The sequence below is a fragment of the Lipotes vexillifer genome, unplaced genomic scaffold (assembly GCF_000442215.2).
Source record: "Lipotes vexillifer unplaced genomic scaffold, Lipotes_vexillifer_v1.1 scaffold213, whole genome shotgun sequence".
Lineage (NCBI taxonomy): Eukaryota > Metazoa > Chordata > Mammalia > Artiodactyla > Lipotidae > Lipotes > Lipotes vexillifer.
The window spans coordinates 7,250,731-7,272,540 of NW_006780610.1; the positions used below are offsets into that span (position 1 = coordinate 7,250,731).

Genomic DNA, 21,810 nt, shown 5'->3' on the forward strand with positions numbered 1-21,810 from the left:
TGGGCCCAGCAAACTCCACATCTGGCGTGTTGAACTGCCCCCAGGGAGCACAGGGCCCCAGCCTGTGTGTGAGCTCACCTACCTCCCCAGCGCCAAGGTGAGGGTCACCCCACCTTGTGTGGGCACCAGGCGAGGATGCCAACCCTACATGTGGCTGGTTGGGTGCCTACTTGTGGATGTTTGAATGGCGAGGGGAACAACAGAAAGCAGACCAAGTCTCAACACTTCATTTTGTCTGATAATTGTGTGCGTGTGTGTGTGTGTGTGGTGTGTGTGTGTGTGTGTGTGTGTGTGTGTGTGTGTGTGTGTGTGTGTGTCTTCCAAAGCAGCCCTTTAGAAACGATGATGCTGATGCTGGTGGTGATGAAGATGACGATGACAATAACAAAATGATGAAAATGTCAGCTCCCACACATGAACATATGTGTGCCATGCGCTTTCCATATAACATTTTATCGATCCTCTCCGTGACCTATGTGCGCACTTTCATTATCCCATTCTACAGATGAGAAGACTGAGGCTAAACAAGATTAAGAGACTCACCCAAAGCCACCTGCCAGTCAGTGGGAGTGAAAATTCAAAGCTTGGCCTGTCTGTCTCCAGATGCCTTTCTAGTAAGGGTCCAGGTTAAATGAGGAGGCTAATTAAGAAGGTATAACCGTGCTGCTTCTCAGAGTTCTATTTTTGGGGCCAACTTGAAGGGACACAGTTAATTATTTCCTGGAATGAGCATCTTCTGCACAGGCCCCAGGATCCTCCATACTCAGCCTCCTGCGTGGAAGCTGACACCGCCTTTGCTTGGCGACAAGTCACAACAAGGCTGGGCACACACCCGCGCCGCCCCACTCAGACAGCACCTCACGGGGAAATAAGATAAAGCAAAATTAAGCTGAGCTCCTAATTCACATTCCATCTCTGGCAGCTCCTTGATGAGAAATAGTCTGGAATTGGAAATGAGGCAGGAGGGAGGCAGATGGCGATCTGGGCAGAGCAGCTCGGCACTCTCTCTGCAGAGAGATCACCCTCTCTGCTTCCTGGGGCAGCTAGGGAGGCAGGGTCTATGGCGGGGGTGAGCAGCCACCTTCTCCTCTTCCTTTAAAAAAATTATTATTTTTAACCATGATAAAATAGACATAATGAAGTCCACCATTTTCAAGTGTACATATCAGTGGCATCAAGTATATTCACGTTGTTCTACAACCACCACCAGATTCCATCCCTAGAATATGTTCATTTCCCCAGCTGAAACTGTACCCATAAAATACTAATCCCCATTCCTCCCTCCCCCAGCCCCTGGCAGCCACCCTTCTGCCTTCCTTCTCTGTGAATTTGACTACTCTAGGGACCTCATATCAGTAGAGTGTGTGCCGTTTGTCTTTTTGTGACTGGCTTGTTTCACTTAGCATGATGTCCTCAAGGTTCATCCATGTTATAGCATGCCACAGAATCTCCTTCCTTTTTAAGGCTGAGAAGTATTCCACTGTATGGATATACCACATTTGGTTTACCCATTCATCCATCGATGGACACTTGAGTTATTTCCACCTTTTGGCCAGTATGGATAATCCTGCTGTGAACATGCCTCCTCCTCTCCCACCGTAGGCTTGACCATAACTGTATAATCAGGGTATTGAGGTGGCCAGGTTAAGTCAGTGTCCCCCACAGGACTGCCACCCTGCACAGTACCCCCATGTACCCCTCACCTCGCCTCACCAGATCTCACCCCAGGTCTTGCAGGTTTCCACAGCAACCCTATGTCAACCAGCTGTGAAAGGCAGTCAGGTGTAGTGGTTTCAGTCCTGGCTGTGTTACTTACCAGGTAGGTTACGTCGGGCAAGTTCTTTTATTGTCTACGGCCTCAGTTTCTTCACCTATAGAGCTGGAGTCATAGTAGGACCTACTTCACAGCTAAGAGGAGGGGTTGCGGAAAATGGTACTAGCCCTTGTTCTGTGCCAGGCATCGTGCTAGTGCTCTGCATGGATTATCTGACCCCACAACTACCCTACGTGGCAGTTATCCCCTTAATTAAAGTTAGTGTAACTTTACCGATAAAGTTATCTGCTTTCTAGATGAGGAAACTGAGTCAGGGAGGTGAAGCCCTTGCCAGTAAGTGGTGATGCTGGGATTCTGAGCACTGGGCTCGCACTCTTGTCTAGTACCTTATCCTGCCTCCTGTGCCTGGAAGGCATCTAGCACAGGGTCTAGTCCACAGGAAGTGGCCAGCAAATGAGGACAGTGTGATAAATTTTGGACATGGCCATAGCTGGCTCCTGGGTTGATGAAATCAACCTGTCTCCTCCAGGGAGCAGAGTTGGCTTTATCAGGCAAGGCCATTATTCGGCTTGGACATTTTGAACTTGGGGCTGGGCTGACAGGTCTGCTCTGCTGGGCAAAAGCACTAGAGATCTATACCTGACCTCAGGGACCTGTGAATCCTATGATCCTGGGAAGAGGAGGATCCATGTGTTCCATCATTTCTCGAAAGGTTCCTGACCCCAGAGTGGTAAAGACCCACTTGGGTTCTAAGCCCATGGATCCCAGAAGGGGGCACAGGCTCTAAGGTTGATGAGCAGCAGAGATGTTGTGATGCTGAAAGCTCAGAGGAGGCAAGCTCCTGGGTCAGCCAGGCTGCAGTCATCATGGAAACCTGGCAAGGCAGCACAGGCCACGGCTACAGGACAGACAGAACCAGCCAGGACCCAGGTCATGTGGGAGAAGCTGTTCCTGACTTTAAGGATGACCAGGTCAGAGCACTGAGAATGGTCAGCCAGGCCATGGTAACTAAGAGACACTCAGATTTCCATGGCCAGCAGATAGAAGCCCGTTTCCTACTCCTGTATCAGTCCTGGGTAGGTGTTCAGTTTGGTGGGGTGCCCTCCTCCACGTGGTAACTCAGGGATGAAGCCTTCATCCATCTTGGAGCCTCAGCATCCCCTGTGGTCTGGATAACCACATCCATCCAACGTGGAAGGGCCTGGAGGGGGCTGCAGAGGTTTTTGTGGGCCAAGCCCAGAAATGTCATATATCACCCTTGCCCACATTCTACTGGAGAGAACCCAACTGCAAGGAAGTCTGGAAAGTGTCATCTAGCTGTGCGACCAGAGAAGGGACGATGAATTTTGGTGGACAGCTAGCTTTTTTTGGTCACATGCAGTCAATCTGATAAACATTTTCTGCTGCCTGCTGCCTCAGGAAGTCTTTAAGGAACAGAAGCCCACTGAAGCAAACTCAGTAAAGAGGGGTTCATGATAAGGGTACAGCAGACAGTCTCACAGAAAACCAGGTATGTGGAGGTTGCCATCCATCCACTCATTTATTCCTCCATTCATTCTTAGAGTCATTCATTCAATGCAGAGTTTCTGAGTGTCTGCTCTGTGCTGGTCACTGTGCTATATGCTGGGATACAGAGATGGAAAATGTCAGATAAGGTCCCTGTTCTCACAGAGCTTCCATAGGAAGTGGGGAGAAAAAAACAATTGAGAACATATAGGAAGATTACACATTGCAGCCAGTGCTCTGAAGGTCACATAAAGGATGGTGAGACAGAAGATTAATTGAGGCTGGGTTAGGGGTCAGGACCTCTCCAAGGAGGTGGCATTTGAGCTGAGTTCTGATGGATGAACATGAATGAGCCATGCAAAGAGCAGAGGTCAGAGCACCTCTGGGCCAGGGAAAGCTGTGCAAAGGCCCTGGGGCAGAAAAGAGCTTGATCTGCTTGAGGGTCATCCACCGCCACTCCGATCATGCTTGTTCAGACCTCTGACTCTGTGTCCCACTGCTGTTCCTCTGTTTAATGCTTCTGTAACTGGGCCGCCAAGTTCAGTGACTCAGTTTGTTCTCCTTTTGCCTCGAGCTCTCAGTGGCACTTCATGCTTTACTGGCCATGTTTGTCATCTCAAGATCCTCCTGGGCACCATGGCTCCCTTGGCCCACCCATTCCTGTTCATACAAGTTTCTTGTTCTCTCTGCCTTTGCTACCATGACCTCCCCACCAGCTGCCTGTGCTGCGTGTCTTCACAGAGGCCAGTGCCAAGCATGCAGGACCGTTTGCCTCCATGGAGGAGAAAGGGACATTTGAGAAGAAGTGACATTTGAACTGAGTCTTAAGTGGAGTAGGATGAGACAGGAAGGACAGAAGAACGCTTCAGAGGAGGGGGCAGCAAATGCAAAGGCCCTGGAGCATGAAGGCCCCTAAGGGAGAGGTCAGGGAAGGAGAGGTGACAATTCCAAAGGGGTCGGGGGTGTGCATGGCTGAGGGGGGTGAGGGATGGAAACTGTGGGAGCAAAGCCTGGACAGATTGCTGAGTCCTGACTAGGAAGGGCCCTGAGTGCCTTGCTGAGAAGTTGCCAGTTTGCTCCTCCAGGAGCCACAGGAAGCTTAAGGATGGTGACTGGATTTGTCTTCTAGGCGGGTGACAGTGGAAGCAGTGTGGGGGACTGGAGAGGCAGTGAGGGTGGCAGGGGACCTTCAGGGGAGGCTGGGTGGGTCAGCAGCAGAAGGCCTGGAACGAGATCCATTCTTCCTGGCTGTCGGGCATGTGAAGCACATTATGTCGGCATAACGCACTGGCACAGAGCAGGCCCTCAAATGCCGTTGCCTCACCTCCTGATGGGGGCTGCGGTCTGGGGTGGGCTCTGGTAGTTTCTTAAATAAAAGAGCACCATCTCCAGAGTGTCAGCATAATGAGGGCTGGCAAGGGGCTCCTTGTGGGACCTCCAGCACGCCACCCGTGTGTGGTGGTTGAATACATGAACGAATGAACGAATGAGCAGCTCTTACTGTAAGCCGGTGGGCCTTCTGGGCAGAGGACAACGTGGAGTGGAGTGACAGCGGCCCTAGCGTTTAGAGATTCTTGTCACTTTGCTCGAGGCTGGGCAGAGAGGACGAGGCCTGCTTCCGGAGCCTCCTCCAGCCCTAACCAATTGGCCGAAGGAAAAGAGGGCGGGAAGGTCAGAGACAGGCTGGAGCGGCTGTGGGGTAAGTTCAGACAGAGGACGGAGGAGGAAAGGTTGGAGTCCTCAGGTGTCTAGAAAAACACTGGAGGCTCTGGGTAAAGCGGTGGCTCCAGGCTCTAAGCAGTTGGAGCCAGAATTAAGAGCTTGTCTCTCTTTGGGGAGCAGTCCCAGCGACAGAGCCTTCGGGTCCACAGCAGCTCTTGGGAGACAGAGCGTGGTTCAGGCGCTCGGGGCCCCTTGCCTCCATCCTTCCCAGAGTGGTGCAGAGGGGCCGGGGCATGGCTCTGTCTCCACGCACATGCCCTGCGCCCCAGGCCCGGTCTGGAGGGCGTGCGGCTCTCTTGATTCCACGTGGAGAGGGGTGGGGACCGGTAGCTCCTGACTCCCAGGGCCTGGTTCCCTGGGGCCGTCAGCAGCCCTGGCTCTGCTGTAAATATCTAGTCTTGCCCAGCTGTGCCAACCATTGGGCCCCATCCCCAACAGGCTCTTCCACATAATTACACATGACATATAAATACACGTAGATACATGTATATATACACACATGTACACACACATACACAGGTACACAGGCACGCACATGTGACATCAACACAAAAGCTTGGCTATAGAAAACCGTGCCTTGGTGATACACACACGAACACACACACACACACACACACACATACACACACACACACACAGCGTGCTGGAGGAAATGTAAGGAGTTCAGTGTTGCAGGAACAGCGGGTGTGAGGGGAAACGGTGGAGATAGAGGCAGGGGCCGGGCCAGCTTGTGGAGGACCTTGAGTGACATTCCAGGCATTTGAACTGACCTGGAAGAGATGGAGAGCCACCACAGGGCTTCCAGTGGGAAGCGCTGTGGTCCCAGGGGCCGTTTAGAGGATGCGTTGGACTGGGGCGAGTCTAAAGCGGGAACAGTGAGGAGGAGGGGACAGTCTGCAAGTCCCCAAGAAGAAGGGGAGACGGGGGGTGGCCCTGGTCATTAGCAGCGGGACTGGGTGGGGGCGGTCAGATAGGAGGGACGAAAGGAAGCCGACTGGAGAGACCGAGTGTGCTGGGCGGACTCCAGGTCAGTGCCAGGCTCTGGGAGCCCAGGGGACAGGTGGCTGGCGGCGAGGCCAGGGGTTGCAGTGGGCCTTGTGCAGCTGGAGGCAGGTGTCAGGCTTCCACGGGAGCCACCCAGAGGCGCTGGGACTTGGGTCTGTGATCAGGAGGAGGGTCTGGGCTGGGACTATGAATCAGTCACACAAGGGACAAGAACCTGAAGCACACACGGCGGCTGGGCGCTCCTGCGGGTGTGCCCGCCCCGCTCCCTTCTGTGCCAAGACTACCCCGGGCGCCTCTTCCAGGAAATGGCTCTGAGTTAGTCATCCCTGAGGCTGGGTGCCGAGGGCAGGTGGGGCAGCACGGGGCGGTGAGGAGAGGGGCAGAGAAGGGGCAGGGTCTTGGGCTGGTATCTGTCACCTCCTGGGCCTCTGTGTCGCCTGCCTGTTTCATGTTGCTTTGGGGCTTAGTAGGACCGTTTGCGAATTATTCTTATTAGGATCTAGGGGAGGCCTTTCAGACAGGAAGCAGCAGGCCCCTGCCTGGCTCGGTAAAAGCCGTGTGGGTCCAAGCGATGCCCCCTGCCTGGGTGGCTTCCCGCGTTCCAGCTCCAGGGGCCCATCTGCTCTCTCCAGCTGCTACCCCGAGCTGCTTTTCTTTCTTAATGCTCCAGCATCTTCTCCCAGGGAGCTCTAGGGGCTTATATACAATCATATCCCAAATTTATCGAGTGCGTACTATGTGCCAGACACTGAGATAAGCCCTTTGCCTGGTTTATCTTACTTCATCCTCTCAACAGCTCTCTGAGCTGGGTGCAGTTATGACCCCCATTTTTCTGGTGAGGAAACTGAGGTGCAGGAGGTGAAGGTAGCTTGCTCATGAGGTAACAGAGCTCGGATTTGAACCCGGGCCATCTGTCTCCAGAGCCCCCTTTGCCAACCAGTGCACTCTGCCGCCTCTTATGTCACAACTGCTAACCCCTGCCTAGGACGAATTCAAACCCACGTCTGTGGGACGCCGGAGCCCTTCTCTGACCCGTGACGCTCTGTGCCTCCCAGACCCAGATACGCCTTTTGCCGCCCACCTCATAGACCACGGCTTGAGCCAACAGCTGCGTGGAGCCCCTCCAGGGTCAGATCTGCATCCCCACCCCCGCATTTCATACTGTGCCTGGAATGACAAGAACTTAAATGCAGGTGCCAGGCAGGCCCCTGAGTGTAGGGGAGAGTGACACTGGCTTCCAAGAGGTGCTCTGGGTGTAGACGTGGACTCCGGTGAGAGAGGGTCATCAGCCCAACAGAGACTCTCCAGAAGGGGATCGTCATTCGGCTACATAAGCATGGGTTGTTTACTGGTACATGTGGGCGTAGGTGTCGTGTCTGTTGTCATATGTGTGAATGCAAGAGCTCACACAGATGCATTCTGGAGGTCTGGTTTTACACGTGCATGTTTGTGTATGAGGATGTAAGTGCATGTGTGCACATGTGGACGTGTGTGTGGGAAGGTAAGTATCAGAATGGGTGGATTTGTGCATATTGGCTGTGAAAGTATGTTGTTGTGTCTGCTTCCATGTGAGAGAGTGTGGGCGCCCCCAAGCAAGGGAACTCCCTGGGCAGACCCTCTCCTCCCTCCTGCCTCCTGACCCCGGAGGACCTGGACCAATGGTCCCTGCCTGCACTGGGGCCTCCACGAAGCCTTTGGAGAGGTTGTTGGGCTCAGACAGGAGTAAAAATAAACGGCCAAGCAAGAAACCAGGCCATTCTGTCTCCACTCATTCCTGATTCTCAAGCTGTAAAATGTACACCAGGCACCATCTTTGGCCCCATTGGGGGACCTGCAGGAAATGGAGCCTCGAAGCCAACTTCTCAGCCTCACCAACCCTTCCTCTGCCTCTTTGCTGGAATGCAGCAGCTAAGAAAGAAGGTGCAAGAGTCAGTCCCACTGGGCGTACCTCCCAGCTCCCCCCAGCTCTAGTCATGTGAATGGAGAAGCTCACCGTCTCTGAGCCTCAGTTTCGTTATCTGTAAAATGGGGATAGTACCCACCTCACAGTGTTGTTATGGGGATTAAATGAGGTAGGGTTCAACGAGGAGTTAGTCCATACAAGTCAGTAAGTGATGGGGCTGATGCAGAAGAAGGAAGTGAGGGCGAGGAGGATTTACAGGGATCCCACGGGGACTCAGATGCGCCTTTTACTTAGCGTCTTTTGTAGTCACAGAATCCCCCATCCTTTGCATAAGGTACGAGAAACAGGTGGATGATGGTGTCTGGAAGCCTCACTTCTCAGCTTCTCTGTAGGCCCCTCTGTCTAGTGTTTCTTAGAGAGCGGGAAGCCGAGGGGTCCGAAGCCTTTGGAATATTGTGCTTTTTCCCACGGGATGCGAGTTAAACTGTCTCTGGCCTTAAGAAGAGAGATGGGGGTGAGGTATGCTGGGGCTTCCTGGTCCTGGACGGGGGGGCCACATGGAGGAAACAGGGGCTCTGGGGCTCCATGTCCACAGGGCTGGAGTTGGCGGGTGGGGTATTGCCATGGGCCTCGCAAATGGCGCACAGAGACAGCACTTCCCAGCTGGCCAGCAGGATATAGGGGGGCTAACACCCAGCCTTGGGGAGGGGGCTGCAGAGTCTGCGGGAAGTTAAGGGGAAAGCAAGCCAGTTATGCAGTGGTGGGGTAGCCCTAGCCTCACCCAGGGTTAGGAGTCCCAGCCTCACGACAGGACCCCCAGCTGACCCAGGTCACTGCCTCCTCTTTGAGCCCCTTTGCTAGGATTGGTTCAGGATTCATGACTTCCTGTCTGCAGCTGGACAGGCCTGGGGACCAAAGCCGGCTGGCCCTGGCCACAAGCCTTTGGAAGTCCAGGTGCAGCGGGTCAGGGATCATTCTGCCCCAGCCAAGCAGAAACTGTGCCCTGCTATAAAAATTGTCAGATGAAAAGGAAGAACCTACGCCTTTGCCCTTCTGTAACATAGGCTGCTCTCAACTGGAAGTGATATTGGCTTCTTTGGTAAGAACTGATCACAATCCCCAAAGCTACTGACCATCCCAGCTCACAGAAAACCAGATGTGCCAAAGGGAGATCACGTTTGTAAAAACAATGCGTGTTAACCTGGAAAGGTCTGCATAAATGTCAACTATCATTGCTGTTGTTGTTTTATGATAATAATGATTAATAAGGAAAACAAAGCAACTCGGGTTTATCTTATCTAGAATCTAGCAATTCCCAAAGTGTGTTCCACAGAACAATTCAGAAGCTCATAGGTATTTCTGAGGAAAAAAAATTAAAAAGGGTGAGGAGAGATTCTATCGTCAGTTTTGTGGAGATTCTGGTTGAAGCAAGGTTTAATAGGTTTCTCTCCTGCAGAACCTCTGAGATAATTTCGTAAGCATTTGTTTCTTCCAGAGGAGAGAATTTCTGCAGCATTTTCCAAAGTTCCTTGACCCACTGAATGCTTTTCTCGTGGAACTTATTTCTCAGCCTGTGTTTTATGGAATGTACTTTGGGAAACATTTCTAGGCGTCATTCTGCAATTAATCAAATTTAGCCCCAGATTGCATGGTTAGCTATTCTAAGCCTAACACTGACAGTATTTTTCTGTGTTGCCCCATAGCGTACCACTGATGCTCCATGCATTGGCCTGTCTCGACAAGGAAAATCCCAGTGCTAGTGTGTGATGGGGGCAGGGAGGGCTGAACAGGGAACAGTGGGGCTCACGGCTGCAGAGGTCACCAGAGGCTGCATGCATCACAGGGGACCTTGTGCCAGCCTAAAGCTGTTCATCAGAGGGGCTAAGGCATACCACAGTCTCCTGAGGGACAAGGAGGCGGTCCCTTAGAGGAGGCGGTCGCCCAGCTCACTGCTCCCCTGTAATCCAGCTGGACCCTAAACTTCCGCAGGCCCCACCCTGGGGGCTCTGAACTTTCCTCTCTGCAGCCTCTCTTTGGTTCAATGTTGAGTTCTTTAAAGCTGGGCTATCTCTCTCCTTGTCCTCTTCCCCTTTTCCCCAGAGAAACCCCCAGTTCCTTAAGAAGCTGAAGTTATTGATGTAGTGAATACTCCCCTCTGGAGCAGAGTTGATAAAATTAGCAAATGAAGATCCAGGATGCCCACTTAAATTTGAATTTCAAATAACAAATACTTTTTAGTATAGGTGTATCCCAAAAGTTGCATGGGATATACTTATACTAAAAAAGAATTTGTGTTTCTCTGAAATTCAAATTTAACTGGGTGTCCTGGATTTTAACTGGCACCTCTATTCTGGGGCCTAGGATGTAACCTTTTCGGTTTTGCTTCTAAAGACTCTCAGGTGAGAGAGAGGAGGCCATGGGGCCCTATGGTTATGAGGCATCAAGGAGAACTCCCACCGAAAGCCCCTCTGTGGCCCCTGTTGGTGGGATGATGGATGTCTGTGCAGCCCCAGGTTGTCCAGGTGGGGGGATGGGGCCAACGAGGGGTCTGACTGGATGTAGGTCAGGCGTGCTCTAGGCCTGGCAAGGAGAGGAACTGTGTGCAAGCCCAGAGCACTGCCTCCATGCTGGGAAACACAGGCCTTGAAGGTCAAGGTTACAGCCTGATAAGGACACAGGCGCTGAAGTCAAACAGCTCAAGTTTCAACCCCCGCCCTGATCCCAGCCAGCGTGTGACACTGGGTCAGAGTAGCCTCATTGTTCCTCATTCCCCTGCCCCCAAAAGGGAACAGTTAGAGTACCTCTCGTGGCAGGGTACAATGAAATAGAAGAGTCCAGATAAAGTACTGAGCAGAGTGCCACGCTCATATTAAAGACACCCAAAAGGTGCCTATTATTATCGCAACTAGCTGCGTGACCCTTCAGCTCTCTAACTTCAGCTCTTTGGGGTAAAATGGGGTTCATAAATACAAAGCTAAAGAGTAGCTCTGAGCACTATTGTGGACTCTGAACATACGCACACAAGCCCTTCCCTGCGGCCAGCCCACACAATGCCCCCTGTCTCCAGGGCCACACTGAAGGGGAATGGAAATTTAAGTGTGGTCTCAGTCCACAGGTGCCAGCGGCCTGTCTTCTTCCTGCCAGTCATCTGTCCAGGACTCTCACCTGTGCAGCCCACTCCCCTCACAGCCCCTTCCGTTCCTTGACTCCCAGCGAAACTGGTCTTTTCTTAGTTCTCTTTCTCTACTGTGGGAGATGGGGGGCGGTTGCTGAGATGTACACCTGGGATAAGTACGTAACTGAATAAACACGAATTCAGGGGTACCACGCTGTGGCCCGTGGGCTGGGGACCTGTTTTATAAGTAAAGCTTGGTTGGAACATGTATTGTCTAAGGCTGCTTTTGTAGCACAACAGAAAAGCTGAATCATTGGGACAGAGACCATTAGGCAAGGCCAGAAGTATTTACTCTCTGGTTCTTTACAGAAAAAGTTTGCCAACCCTGCTTTACTCTGTTGCTCCCTATATATAATGCATATTTTTATATGCACATAGTATAAACTATATGTGTGTGTGTGTGTGTGTGTGTGTATAAAACACATTCCATCAGGGTACTCCCTCCCTGCCAGGCATTAAAGCAAACACTAGATAAAAAAAGAATATGTCATTTCTGGCCCTCAGGGAAGTCCTGAGAAGAAAATAGACACCTATACAGACAATTACAGATGGACTTAGCTCCCGTTTGGAAGCTGGGATATTGTAAATTAATGAATGATTGAATTGTAATGTCGTATGACAAATGCAGAAATTGAAGTGCACGTAAAACCCTGACTTAAATCTGCAAGTGGGGTCCAGAAAATCCTGTCATGAAAATGTGGGCCTGTGAGATTGCAAAATTAACCAAATGACCAGAGCAAGCCTGTGTAGTTAATGGGCTGGGAGTTCCAGGATTCTGGGAGCTGGTTGCCAATGACATTATACCTGAATTTACATTCTATCAGGATGTCTTCTCCTGGGGTTTTCCAGTTTATACAAGACGCTAAGGGTATCAGGGAGGGCTTCACAGAGGAAGTGGTGCGGGGGAAAGATTGGGGGAACAGGAGGTGAGGCAGAAAATGTCGGCAGGCGTCAGAGCATAGAAAGATGGGGCTGCATAAACCTAAGACTGGATTAATCCTGACAGCAATGGGAGGGTTCTCACGGTTTTCTTTTTCTTCCCTTTTATTTATTGTGGTTGATCTTTCAAATCATTATTTAGTCTTACATTCATCATGCAAAAGACCAGAGGTCTTTTGCCCATGCACCTTGGTGGTAGGGAACCTGCTTTGGTCCGTGTGCTCCGGAGGGTGGAACAGGGCAGGACCGTGGTGGATTTGCCATTGTAGAAGGCTCAGTCCAGCGTCAGTGCAGACAATGCACTGGAGGGTGCAGGGCCAGCGGCAGGGAGATCAGAGTTGGGTGCAGAGGTCCAGGAGAGAGATGATGAGGATCCTCAAATGAGAAGGAAGGAGAGGGCAAGAGTGACGTACGGACGACAGCAGCATCCCAGGGAGAAGCCAGGCTTGCTGCTCCCAGAAGTCAAAGCCCAGTAACAAGAAAGGCACTGGAAATTGAACAGTTCACAGCTCAGAGAGATAACCCAACCGGGCTAATGGAATAACCTACGTGAATAGGTTACCGTGAGTGGTTCTCAGTTTCAGCTCTGCCTACAGTCACCCAGAGGAGCTTAGGCTCTCCCTCTGAAATTCTGATTCAATAGGTTTGGGGACAGGTCTAGGCATTGGTGTTTTTATAAAACTCCCCACGTGACCCTGATGCTGAAGGTTGCAAAATTGCAAACGTGAGCCAAGAGGACAGGCTCACAGTGGAGAGCTTATGCCAGATGCTGGGCAGGAGGAGGCTTGGCCGGACAGGGCCCCGTGGACTCGGGGGTGGCGTACCCCATCCATCTGAGGTCCTGGCACCCCTGCGTTTGTTTGATTGACAGGTAGCAGGAAATGTACAGGACCAGGCTAAGGGTTGACTTGTCTGGTTGTCACCCCAAGTCATCCGCACAAGGAGAATGAGTGTGAGTCCCCTGTGAGGGTGTTTCAAGGTACACTAGTCACCGTGGACTCTATGTGGAACGGTCAGTGCAAGCATGGCCTAACGCAGGTGGAAAGTACACGGGCTCGGTAGCCAGGCAGTGCTGTGGACACCCAGCTCTACCCCCAGTGAGCTATGGGGTCTTGGGTAATGCTCCAACCCCTCTGGCAATTGCACTCATCTCAACGAGAGATAATAGCCCCTCTCTCAATGGGTTATTGGGAGGATTAAGTAAAATCGCTAAGTCACACAATAAACTCTTATCAAGGTATTATTATACATCAGGCACTGTTCTAGGCACTGTTCTAGAAACTGGGACACAGAAGGGAGCAAAATACATTAAAAAAAATTGTCTGTCTTCATGGAGCTTATATTGTAGCAGAATGGGACAAACCATAAACAAATGAATGCATCAACTATATACTATGTCAGATGTAGATGTGAGAGGAAGTGGAGACAGCAAGTATAGACAGTTCTTTGGGGTGGAAATATATGCAAAGCACTTGACAATGGGGATGACACATAGTAAGTGTGCAATAAATTATGCTTACAAGGCCAAACAGCTAGAAGCAAGGGAGTTTTAAGGATTAACTAAGATAATGTGTGACGCAGAAGTGCCTGGCACAGTGTAGGTACTCAAAAGATAGTGGATCTTATTCTTCCCTCCCCTGTCCATGCCCACTACCCCTCAAGTCACACACGCACACATATACACACACACCACCTCCCCTTTCCATGTTGAGGGCTGTGGAAGAAGAAATCTTTCTTCCTGCATCCTTTCTCCCAGCCACCCTGCCACTTTGTATCAACCGTATGGCCATGGACATGAAACAAGTTACTTGATGGAAGACAAGAAATCAAAACATATGGAGGGTGCTTGTCCAGAGAGCATAAAGGACTCTTCATTATAATATGGGAACTAAAGTCTCACATTAAAAATAAAAGAAGGTATTATGTAGCTTTTGCTGCACTCCCACCACAAAGGAGATTCATTGTCATACGGTCACTGAGAATATCTTGTTGATTGGCAAGAGCCGGGCTTTGTAGAAGGGACAAAATTCCCCACAGCTAAGCTACAATGGAATTGTTCAATGTCAGGCACAGCTTTAATAATATTGTTCTGGGCTGCCTTGGACGTAAATATCCAGCTCTTCATTTTGTAAGCAATCAAAGGGAAGTTTTCTAGACGGGAGAGCATGAACGGTTATAATGTCTGTGCCAAAAAAACACATGGGCAGAATCCAGAAATCAAAGAACGCTGTGCCTTAGAAAGTCTGGCTTTTGTGGCTTATCTCTGATCTCTGTCTGTCCAGCAAGTTGTGCATCAGACACAATACAAAAGACCAAACTTTAAATGTTGCCCTTGACACTATTAAAAAGTACAAGATTGGCAAATCAGACTGGAGAAGAAAAGACAGACAATTAAATCTGGACAATCAGGTAATCACCCTTCATTTTGTCTCAGTGTCTAGAATAATGAAGGGAGGAAGGGAACTCTTGGTCATTAAGCACCCACTATGTCCTGGGCACTGTCTCTGTCAGAAGCAGTATTGTATTCCAAAATTAAGAGTGCTGAATGATGGAGCCAGAAGGACCTAGATTCAGAACCTAGCTCTGCCATTTTCTAGCTCTGGGGTCTTGGGGAAGTTGCTTAAGCTCTCTGTGCCTCCGTTTTCTTCATCTGTAAAATGAGGATAATGGTTGTCCCACATGATTGCTTTGAGGATTAAGTAAAATAAATTTGTAGCCCAGGGCCCAAAACATACGAGGAACTCAATGGTGGATATTATAAATCTAGCTTTATTTAATCTGTACAACAGTCCTGTTATGAGTTGAATTCTGTCCCAAAAAGATATGTTGAAGACCTAACCCCAGTACTTGCGGATATGACCTTATTTGGAGACAGGGCCTTTGCAAATGATGAAGTTAAGATGAGGCCATTAGAGTGTGTCCTAATCCGATATGATTGGTGTCCTTATAAAAAGGTGAAATTTGGACATAGAGACACAGAGGGAGAATGCCAGGTGAAGGTGAAGGATTGGACGGATGCATGGACAGGCTAAGGAACGTCAAAGATTGCTAAAAAAAAAACTACCAGAGGCTAGGAAGAGACAAGGAAGGTTTCCCCTGCAAGTTTCGGAGGGATCACGACCCTGCCGACACCTTGATTTTAGACTTCCAGCTTCCACAAGTGTGAGACAATAAATATCTGTTGTTTTAAGGCACCCGGTTCGTGGTACTTTGTTACAGCAGCCCTAGGAAACGAATACAATTCACCCTCTAACCCCATAGGAAGCATCCTCATTTTTAGATGAAGAACCGAAGTCCAGAGAGGTAAAGTTTATGGCTCAAGATCATTCAGCCAGAGGCGGATGAGCTGAGATTTGAATCCAGGCCTCTCTGAGCCCAACGTCTGCCCTCACTTCGTTCCCTGTGTGACCTTTCGGGAGCAAAGATAAAAAAGGAGGTGGGGTTGGAACTGAGACTCATCACACCCAAGTCCCAGTGGAGGTGCCAGGTCAGAGTGATCTGATTATGAGCACTCATTAAGTAAAAAGCAGTGAGCGTCTGAGAGTGACTTTTTAAAAAGAATCGGGTTTTATTTATAGTGAAGTTCCAATCACTCATTTCAAAGGAAGAAAGCCCAAACAGAAACAGGTTCATTAAAAATGTGACATTAGTAATTTAGTTAAATTGGGTCTTTGCGTCTCGTTGCGGAAAATGAAACGTTGGTCCTACACCAATTCTCAGCCCATTTCCCAGGTTGGCTCCCTCCCCTCCCCTTAGCTTGCTTTCTTCTCCAAATGTTTACCTGACCTGCCCCTCCCACCCCCAACACTCACAAACACATCGCAGTTCCTGCCTCCACTGTGGCCAGTAATGCGGGATTGTGGGGAATGCCAAGGAAGACAGCACTGTGGGATCATGGGAAATGCCAAGGAAGACAGCACTGTGGGATCATGGGAAATGCCAAGGAAGCCAGCACTATGGGATCATGGGAAATGCCAAGGTAGCCAGCAGCATGGGACCATGGGAAATGCCAAGGAAGCCAGCACTGTGGGATCATGGGAAATGCCAAGGTATTCAGCAGCCCAAGGACTATTCTAAGCTAGGCTAATAGGGTGACGGAAGTCAATCCTTTCATCTGGGTTATCTCACTTGTCAGAGGTAGAGAACGGGCCTGGAGGAGCTCTTCATCCCTTAAGATAGTTCTCCCACAAAAACATAAGGGCAGGGGCCCTTTTTGTCTAGTTCATTGCTGTATTACCAGCACAGAGTGCAGTAGGCCCACAATATATTTTCGTTGTACGAAGGAATTGACGCATCAATGGGTAACCCTTCCAAATGACTAATTGACGAACACTCAAATATGTCCCTACAAGTGTCACACACAGTGTCAGGCTCCCAGGATACACCCAAGGACTGCATGGCCCTACAGTCCAGTGGAAGGATAACATCTGCCATTTTTGAGCACCTACTCTGTGCTGGGCACTGTGCCAGCCATGCATCAGTTATTACCAGTAACCTCATCAACCACTAGATATTACTGTCCTCCTTTCTCAGTTGAGGAAACTAAGGCTCAGAGAGCTCACATGACTCAAGGCCACAGAGTAAGACAGCGACAGCACCTGGCTTCAGACCAGATCAAGCTAGTACCAAAGTCTGCCCTTTCCGTCTACAACAAGCTGTCTCCTCCTGGGAGAAGAGGAGAAGTGGGAGAGAAAGCCTTCTTTCTGAGGGCTCTGAGATCAGCAAGGCTGGCAAAGAGGGTCCTGGAAGACAGCAATATGGGCTGGAAGAGGGTACTGCAGGGGCCTGGGAAGCTCTCTAGAAGCCAGGCTGGCCGTCTCCACTTCTTCGCCTTTATTCCTCATCACTGCCACCCCTACCCTCTTATTCCAGGCTCTCTGATCTCTTAGGTTATCTCTGGCCCCAGGGCCTTTGCACATGATATTCCCTCTGCCTGGAACACACTTTGACCTAGCTAATTCTTAGTAATCCCTCAGGGTTCAGCATAGACATCACCTCTTCCAAGAAGCCGGCCCTGACTAACCCCTGACCGGGTTTGTTCCCCTGCCTGGTCCCTATCTCATCGTAACACTTAACATACCTTTAATCGTATGCATCTCCCAATGGACTGGGAACTTAGATTCACTTGTGTGGTATTCACTGTATCCAGGCTTTACATACCTCCACTCACGTAATGCTCACAGTGACCCCAGAGGAAGGTATTATTGTGAACCGCCTCTTACAAAGGAGGAAACTGAGGCACAGAGAGGTTAAGAGACTAGCTCAAGGTCCCACAGGTAGTTAGCCATCAGGCTGTGATGCGAACCCAAGCACTGAGGCTCTCGGGTCGGTACTTTCCACCACCGCGCTCTGTGGCCTCTCAGGGTTGGCCTCAATAAACCATCGCCAGATGAATTAATGGAGAGGTACTTGGATGGCAATCTGGACACGGCTGTGACCACTTGTCCTTGCCTTATGGGGAGGTGTGAAATGGTAGGAGGTGGGACCTTCTGGGCACAGGCAGTTCCAACTCTAGGAAGAAAGGCAGAGGGTAGGGGGACCTGAGGCAGGTTGAACAAGTGACTCGGACACAGAGGAGCTGCGCCCTCCCTTTCTCCCTCCTGATTGGCGGGTCATGATGCTCACGCACCCTCACCAAGACCATTTCCTCTGGATAGTGAGTACACACTGGCAGCTGGCGTTATTGCTCTGGCTCAGGTGGCACACTGTACGTCTTATTCTCCGGCTCCCTGTTTTCCCCTTGAAATGGGTCAGTCTGATCAGAACTCAGGTTCTTGTCTCCTTACTTCACTGCCTACTCCAGCACTAATGACCCCTTCAACTCCCCCAAACCTGCTGGGCCAAAGTACAACTCTGGCTGCTGCGGCAGATCATTAAAGAAAGGACATCGGGTTTAATGAGCACCTACTCCGTGCCACTGTCTTTGTCCCTTCCATGGTGTTTATTGGGAAGGACTGTGGAGTCTGAGATCAGAGCAACCAAACCCAAGAGGTTAAAGTGATTTCCCTGGGGCATCTCGAGTGATGGGATGGACGTGTTACTGAACCAGGTTCGTTTTAGCCAAAGCTCTGAGACGCCGGGGTTTGCAGCAAAGAGTGTTTATTCACAAAGCAGCCAAGCGAGGAGGTGGGAGAACAAGTCTGAAGTCGGCCTTCCCAAAGGCAAGGGGCTTAGGGTGTTTGTGGGCTAGAGACTAAAGCAGTGTGGTCTGAGGCTTGGGGAGCTTGGGAAGCATGGGGAAAGGTGACTGGGAAAAGGTGCAGTAATCATCCGTCTGCTCAGGCGTAACTAAGCTACAGGCCTCCATTTTGGGGGTGCTTAGCACCATCTGAGGGTGGACTTTTGGGGCCCTCTGACATCAAAAGTCAACAAGCAGACACTTGCGCATGTCCAGTTAGAGCTAGTCTTAACTGGCTTAATTCGAACTAGACACAAGTTCCTGGAGAACAATTCAGGCAAACATCTTATTGTTCAGGCTCTTGGAGGACATGCAAGTCTTTTGTAGCAACAGTTAAAACGACCTTGATTGGTGAAGGCAGGATACAGGTGAAATGGATTTAACTGATGCTTACCCACAGTTCAGACATACTTCACATCCAGGGCTGCACATGAGAAAAGGTAGGAAACCTGGATGTCCAGGTATAAGTTGCGTGTATGGCTCCTCCTGAACGTGTGAGCCCTGCGAGTACTCAGGGGCCAGGCAGCCTTCAGGGGCAGCCCTGTCCTACGGAGGAAAGGAGGTCCGGGGAGGAGGGTCACCCAGGGAGGTGCTTCTCAGAGGCCAGGTGTCAGCGCTGGAGACCTGCTCATGGGCTGCGTGTCTCTCCTTTTGCTCACAGCTCTCCCCAGCCACACGTGTGGGAACCCCGGGCGGCTGCCCAACGGCGTCCAGCAGGGCTCAACCTTCAACCTCGGCGACAAGGTCCGCTACAGCTGCAACCCCGGCTTCTTCCTGGAGGGCCACGCCGTGCTTACTTGCCACGCTGGCTCTGAGAACAGTGCCACGTGGGACTTCCCTCTGCCCTCCTGCAGAGGTAGGTGGCCGGGGAGGGCCTGAGGGGTGGGCAGCACCTTGGAGGGATGCTGCAGCTTCCAATGGGACCCAGTCTCCATCCACTCCAGTAGGACGTGGGGTACCCATTTTGGGGAGCCCATGTCTGGGGGCCACCAAGGGTCCTCAGGGTCCCCAGGTATTCTAGGGGCTTTTAGGCCTCCCTGGACCTCATAGTCCTTAGGTGTGCACTCCCTCAACCTGCTTCCCCTGCATCAACAAATTTATTTTTAGTCGGTCTGCCCTTCCCTCCTGCCCTCCTATCTCCGAAGATACATCATTTCTCTTCCTGTTACCCATGTGTCTCCTGTGCACGGCTCTCTCCCAGCTGTTTTCCTATTGATCTCACCCTGGCAGTTCTGCTTCTCTCTTTTCTATAAATTCAGCCTCTCTCCCTGTATAATGGTGTCCTCCTCCCAGTCTTCAAATATGCTCAAAACCTCTTTACCCCAGCACTGCCCCCCAGAAAAACCCAACTTCCTTCAGTATTGCATCGGTCTCAGCCTCCCAGCTAGGGTGACCAACTTATCCTGGTTTCCCTGGCACTTTCCGATTTCTTAGCTCCCACATCCTAGAAACCCCCTCAGTCCCAGGCAAACCGAGACAGTTGGTCACCCCCTTCCCAGCCTATTTCTTACTGCCCCCGCATAGGAATCAAGCTTATTTCAAAAATAATTTCCCATGCCTCTTATCTGATGACAAAAATAGCACATGATCATTTGAAGTGAGCTTAGAAAATACAGAAGAGAATAAAGAAGAAACAAAATTTACCCATTTTAACCACGATTTTCATATATTCCCTTCCCATCTCCTTCCTCTTTTTTTAAAATTGAAGCATAGTTGATTTACAATGCTGTGTTAGTTTCAGGTGTACAGCAACGTGATACAGATATACATATATATATATATATTCTTTTTCAGATTATTTTCCATTATCGATTACAAGATACTGAATATAGTTCTCTGTACTATACAGTAGGACCTTGTTATTTATCTATTTTATGTACGATAGTATATAAAATATACTATCGTATATAAAATAGTATATTTTAAAATATACTACTTTATTTATAATAGTATATATATCTGTTAATCCCAAGCTCCTAATTTATCCTCCCCCTGCCCCTGGCTTCCCCTTTGGTAACCACAAATTTGTTTTCTTTGTCTGTGAATCTGTTTCTGTTTTGTAAATAAGTTCATTTATATCATTTTTTTTTTAAAGATTCTACATGTAAATTACATATGGTATTTGTCTTCTCTGACTTACTTCACTTGGTGTGATAATCTTTAGGTCCATTCATGTTGCTGCAAATGGCATGATTTCATTCTTTTCGATGGCTCAGTAATATTCCATTGTGTGTGTGTGTGTGTGTGTGTGTGTGTGTAATATCTTCTTTACCCATTCATTTGTTGATGCACATTTAGGTTACTTCCATGTCTTGCCTATGGTAAATACTGCTGTTATGAACATTGGGTGCATGTATCTTTTCGAGTTAGAGTTTTCCTCTTTTCTGGATATATGCCCAGGAGCAGGATTGCTGGATCATATGGCAACTCTATTTTTAGTTTTTTAAGGAACCTCCATACTGTTCTCCATAGTGGCTGCACCAATGTACATTCCCCCCAACAGTGCAGGAGGGTTCCCTTATCTCCACATTTCCCTCCTCTCCAGCATTTATTATTTGTAGACTTTTTGCTAATGGCCATTCTGATTGGTGTGAGGTGGTACCTCATTGTAGTTTTGATTTGCAATTCTCTAATAATTAGTGATGTTGAGCATCTTTTCACGTGCCTGTTGGCCATCTGTATGTCTTCTTTGGAAAATGCCTATTTAGGTCTTTTGCCCATTTTTTGATTGGGTTGTGTTTTTGATATTGAGCTGTTTGTATATTTTGGAATTTAAGCCCTTGTTGGTCGCATTGTTTGCAAATATTTTCTCCCATTCTGTAGGTTGTCTTTTCATTTTGTTGATGGTTTCCTATAAGTTTGATTAGGTCCCATTTGTTTACTTTTGTTTTTTATTTCTTTTGTCTTGGTAGACTGAGTGAAGAAAACATTGGTACAATTTATATCTGAAGAATGTTTGCCTATATTCTCTTCTAGGAGTTTTACGGTGTCATGTCTTCTATTTAAGTCTTTAAGCCATTTTGAGTTTATTTTTGTGTGTGGTGTGAAGGAGTGTTCTAACTTCATTGATTTACATGTGGCTGTTCAGCTTTCCCAGCACCATTTGCTGAAGAGACTGTTCTCCATTGTATGTTCCTGCCTCCTTTGTTGAAGATTAATTGACTGTAGGCATGTGGGTTTATTTCTGGGGTCTCTATTCTGTTCCATTGATCCATACGTCTGTTTTTGTGTGCAATACCATACTGTTTTGATTACTATAGTATTGTCTGAAGTCTGGGAGGGTTATGCCTCCAGCTTTGTCTAATACATATTGCATACATGCATATATTGTGAATATGTATATGATTGAGATTATAATACATGTAGATATTTTTAACCACCTTATACAAACTGTGACATCATGAGAAGGGTTTCCTCATGACACCAACAATGCCCAGCATCTTGAAAGCTCCACCCAGCCTTGTCTATCCTCATCTCCCACTTACTCCCCTGCAAACTGGCCTTTGCCGCAAATATTTTGCATCACGTTGCCAAGTCAAATGGGAATTGTTTTGGCCCTTATATTCCTTGATGTCTCAACAGGCTTTTGCATTCTTGACCACTCTTTC

General features: G+C 49.3%; 1 protein-coding gene across 1 annotated transcript in view; it reads left to right on the forward strand.

Annotated features, from left to right (window-relative positions):
* CSMD2 (CUB and Sushi multiple domains 2) overlaps positions 1 to 21,810 on the forward strand; it is a 621,436-nt gene that overhangs the window by 153,588 nt on the left and 446,038 nt on the right. The window contains exon 4 of the mRNA XM_007453867.1: positions 18,864 to 19,058. Coding sequence (XP_007453929.1) covers positions 18,864 to 19,058 — 195 coding nt within the window. The remainder of the gene's footprint in view (positions 1 to 18,863; positions 19,059 to 21,810) is intronic.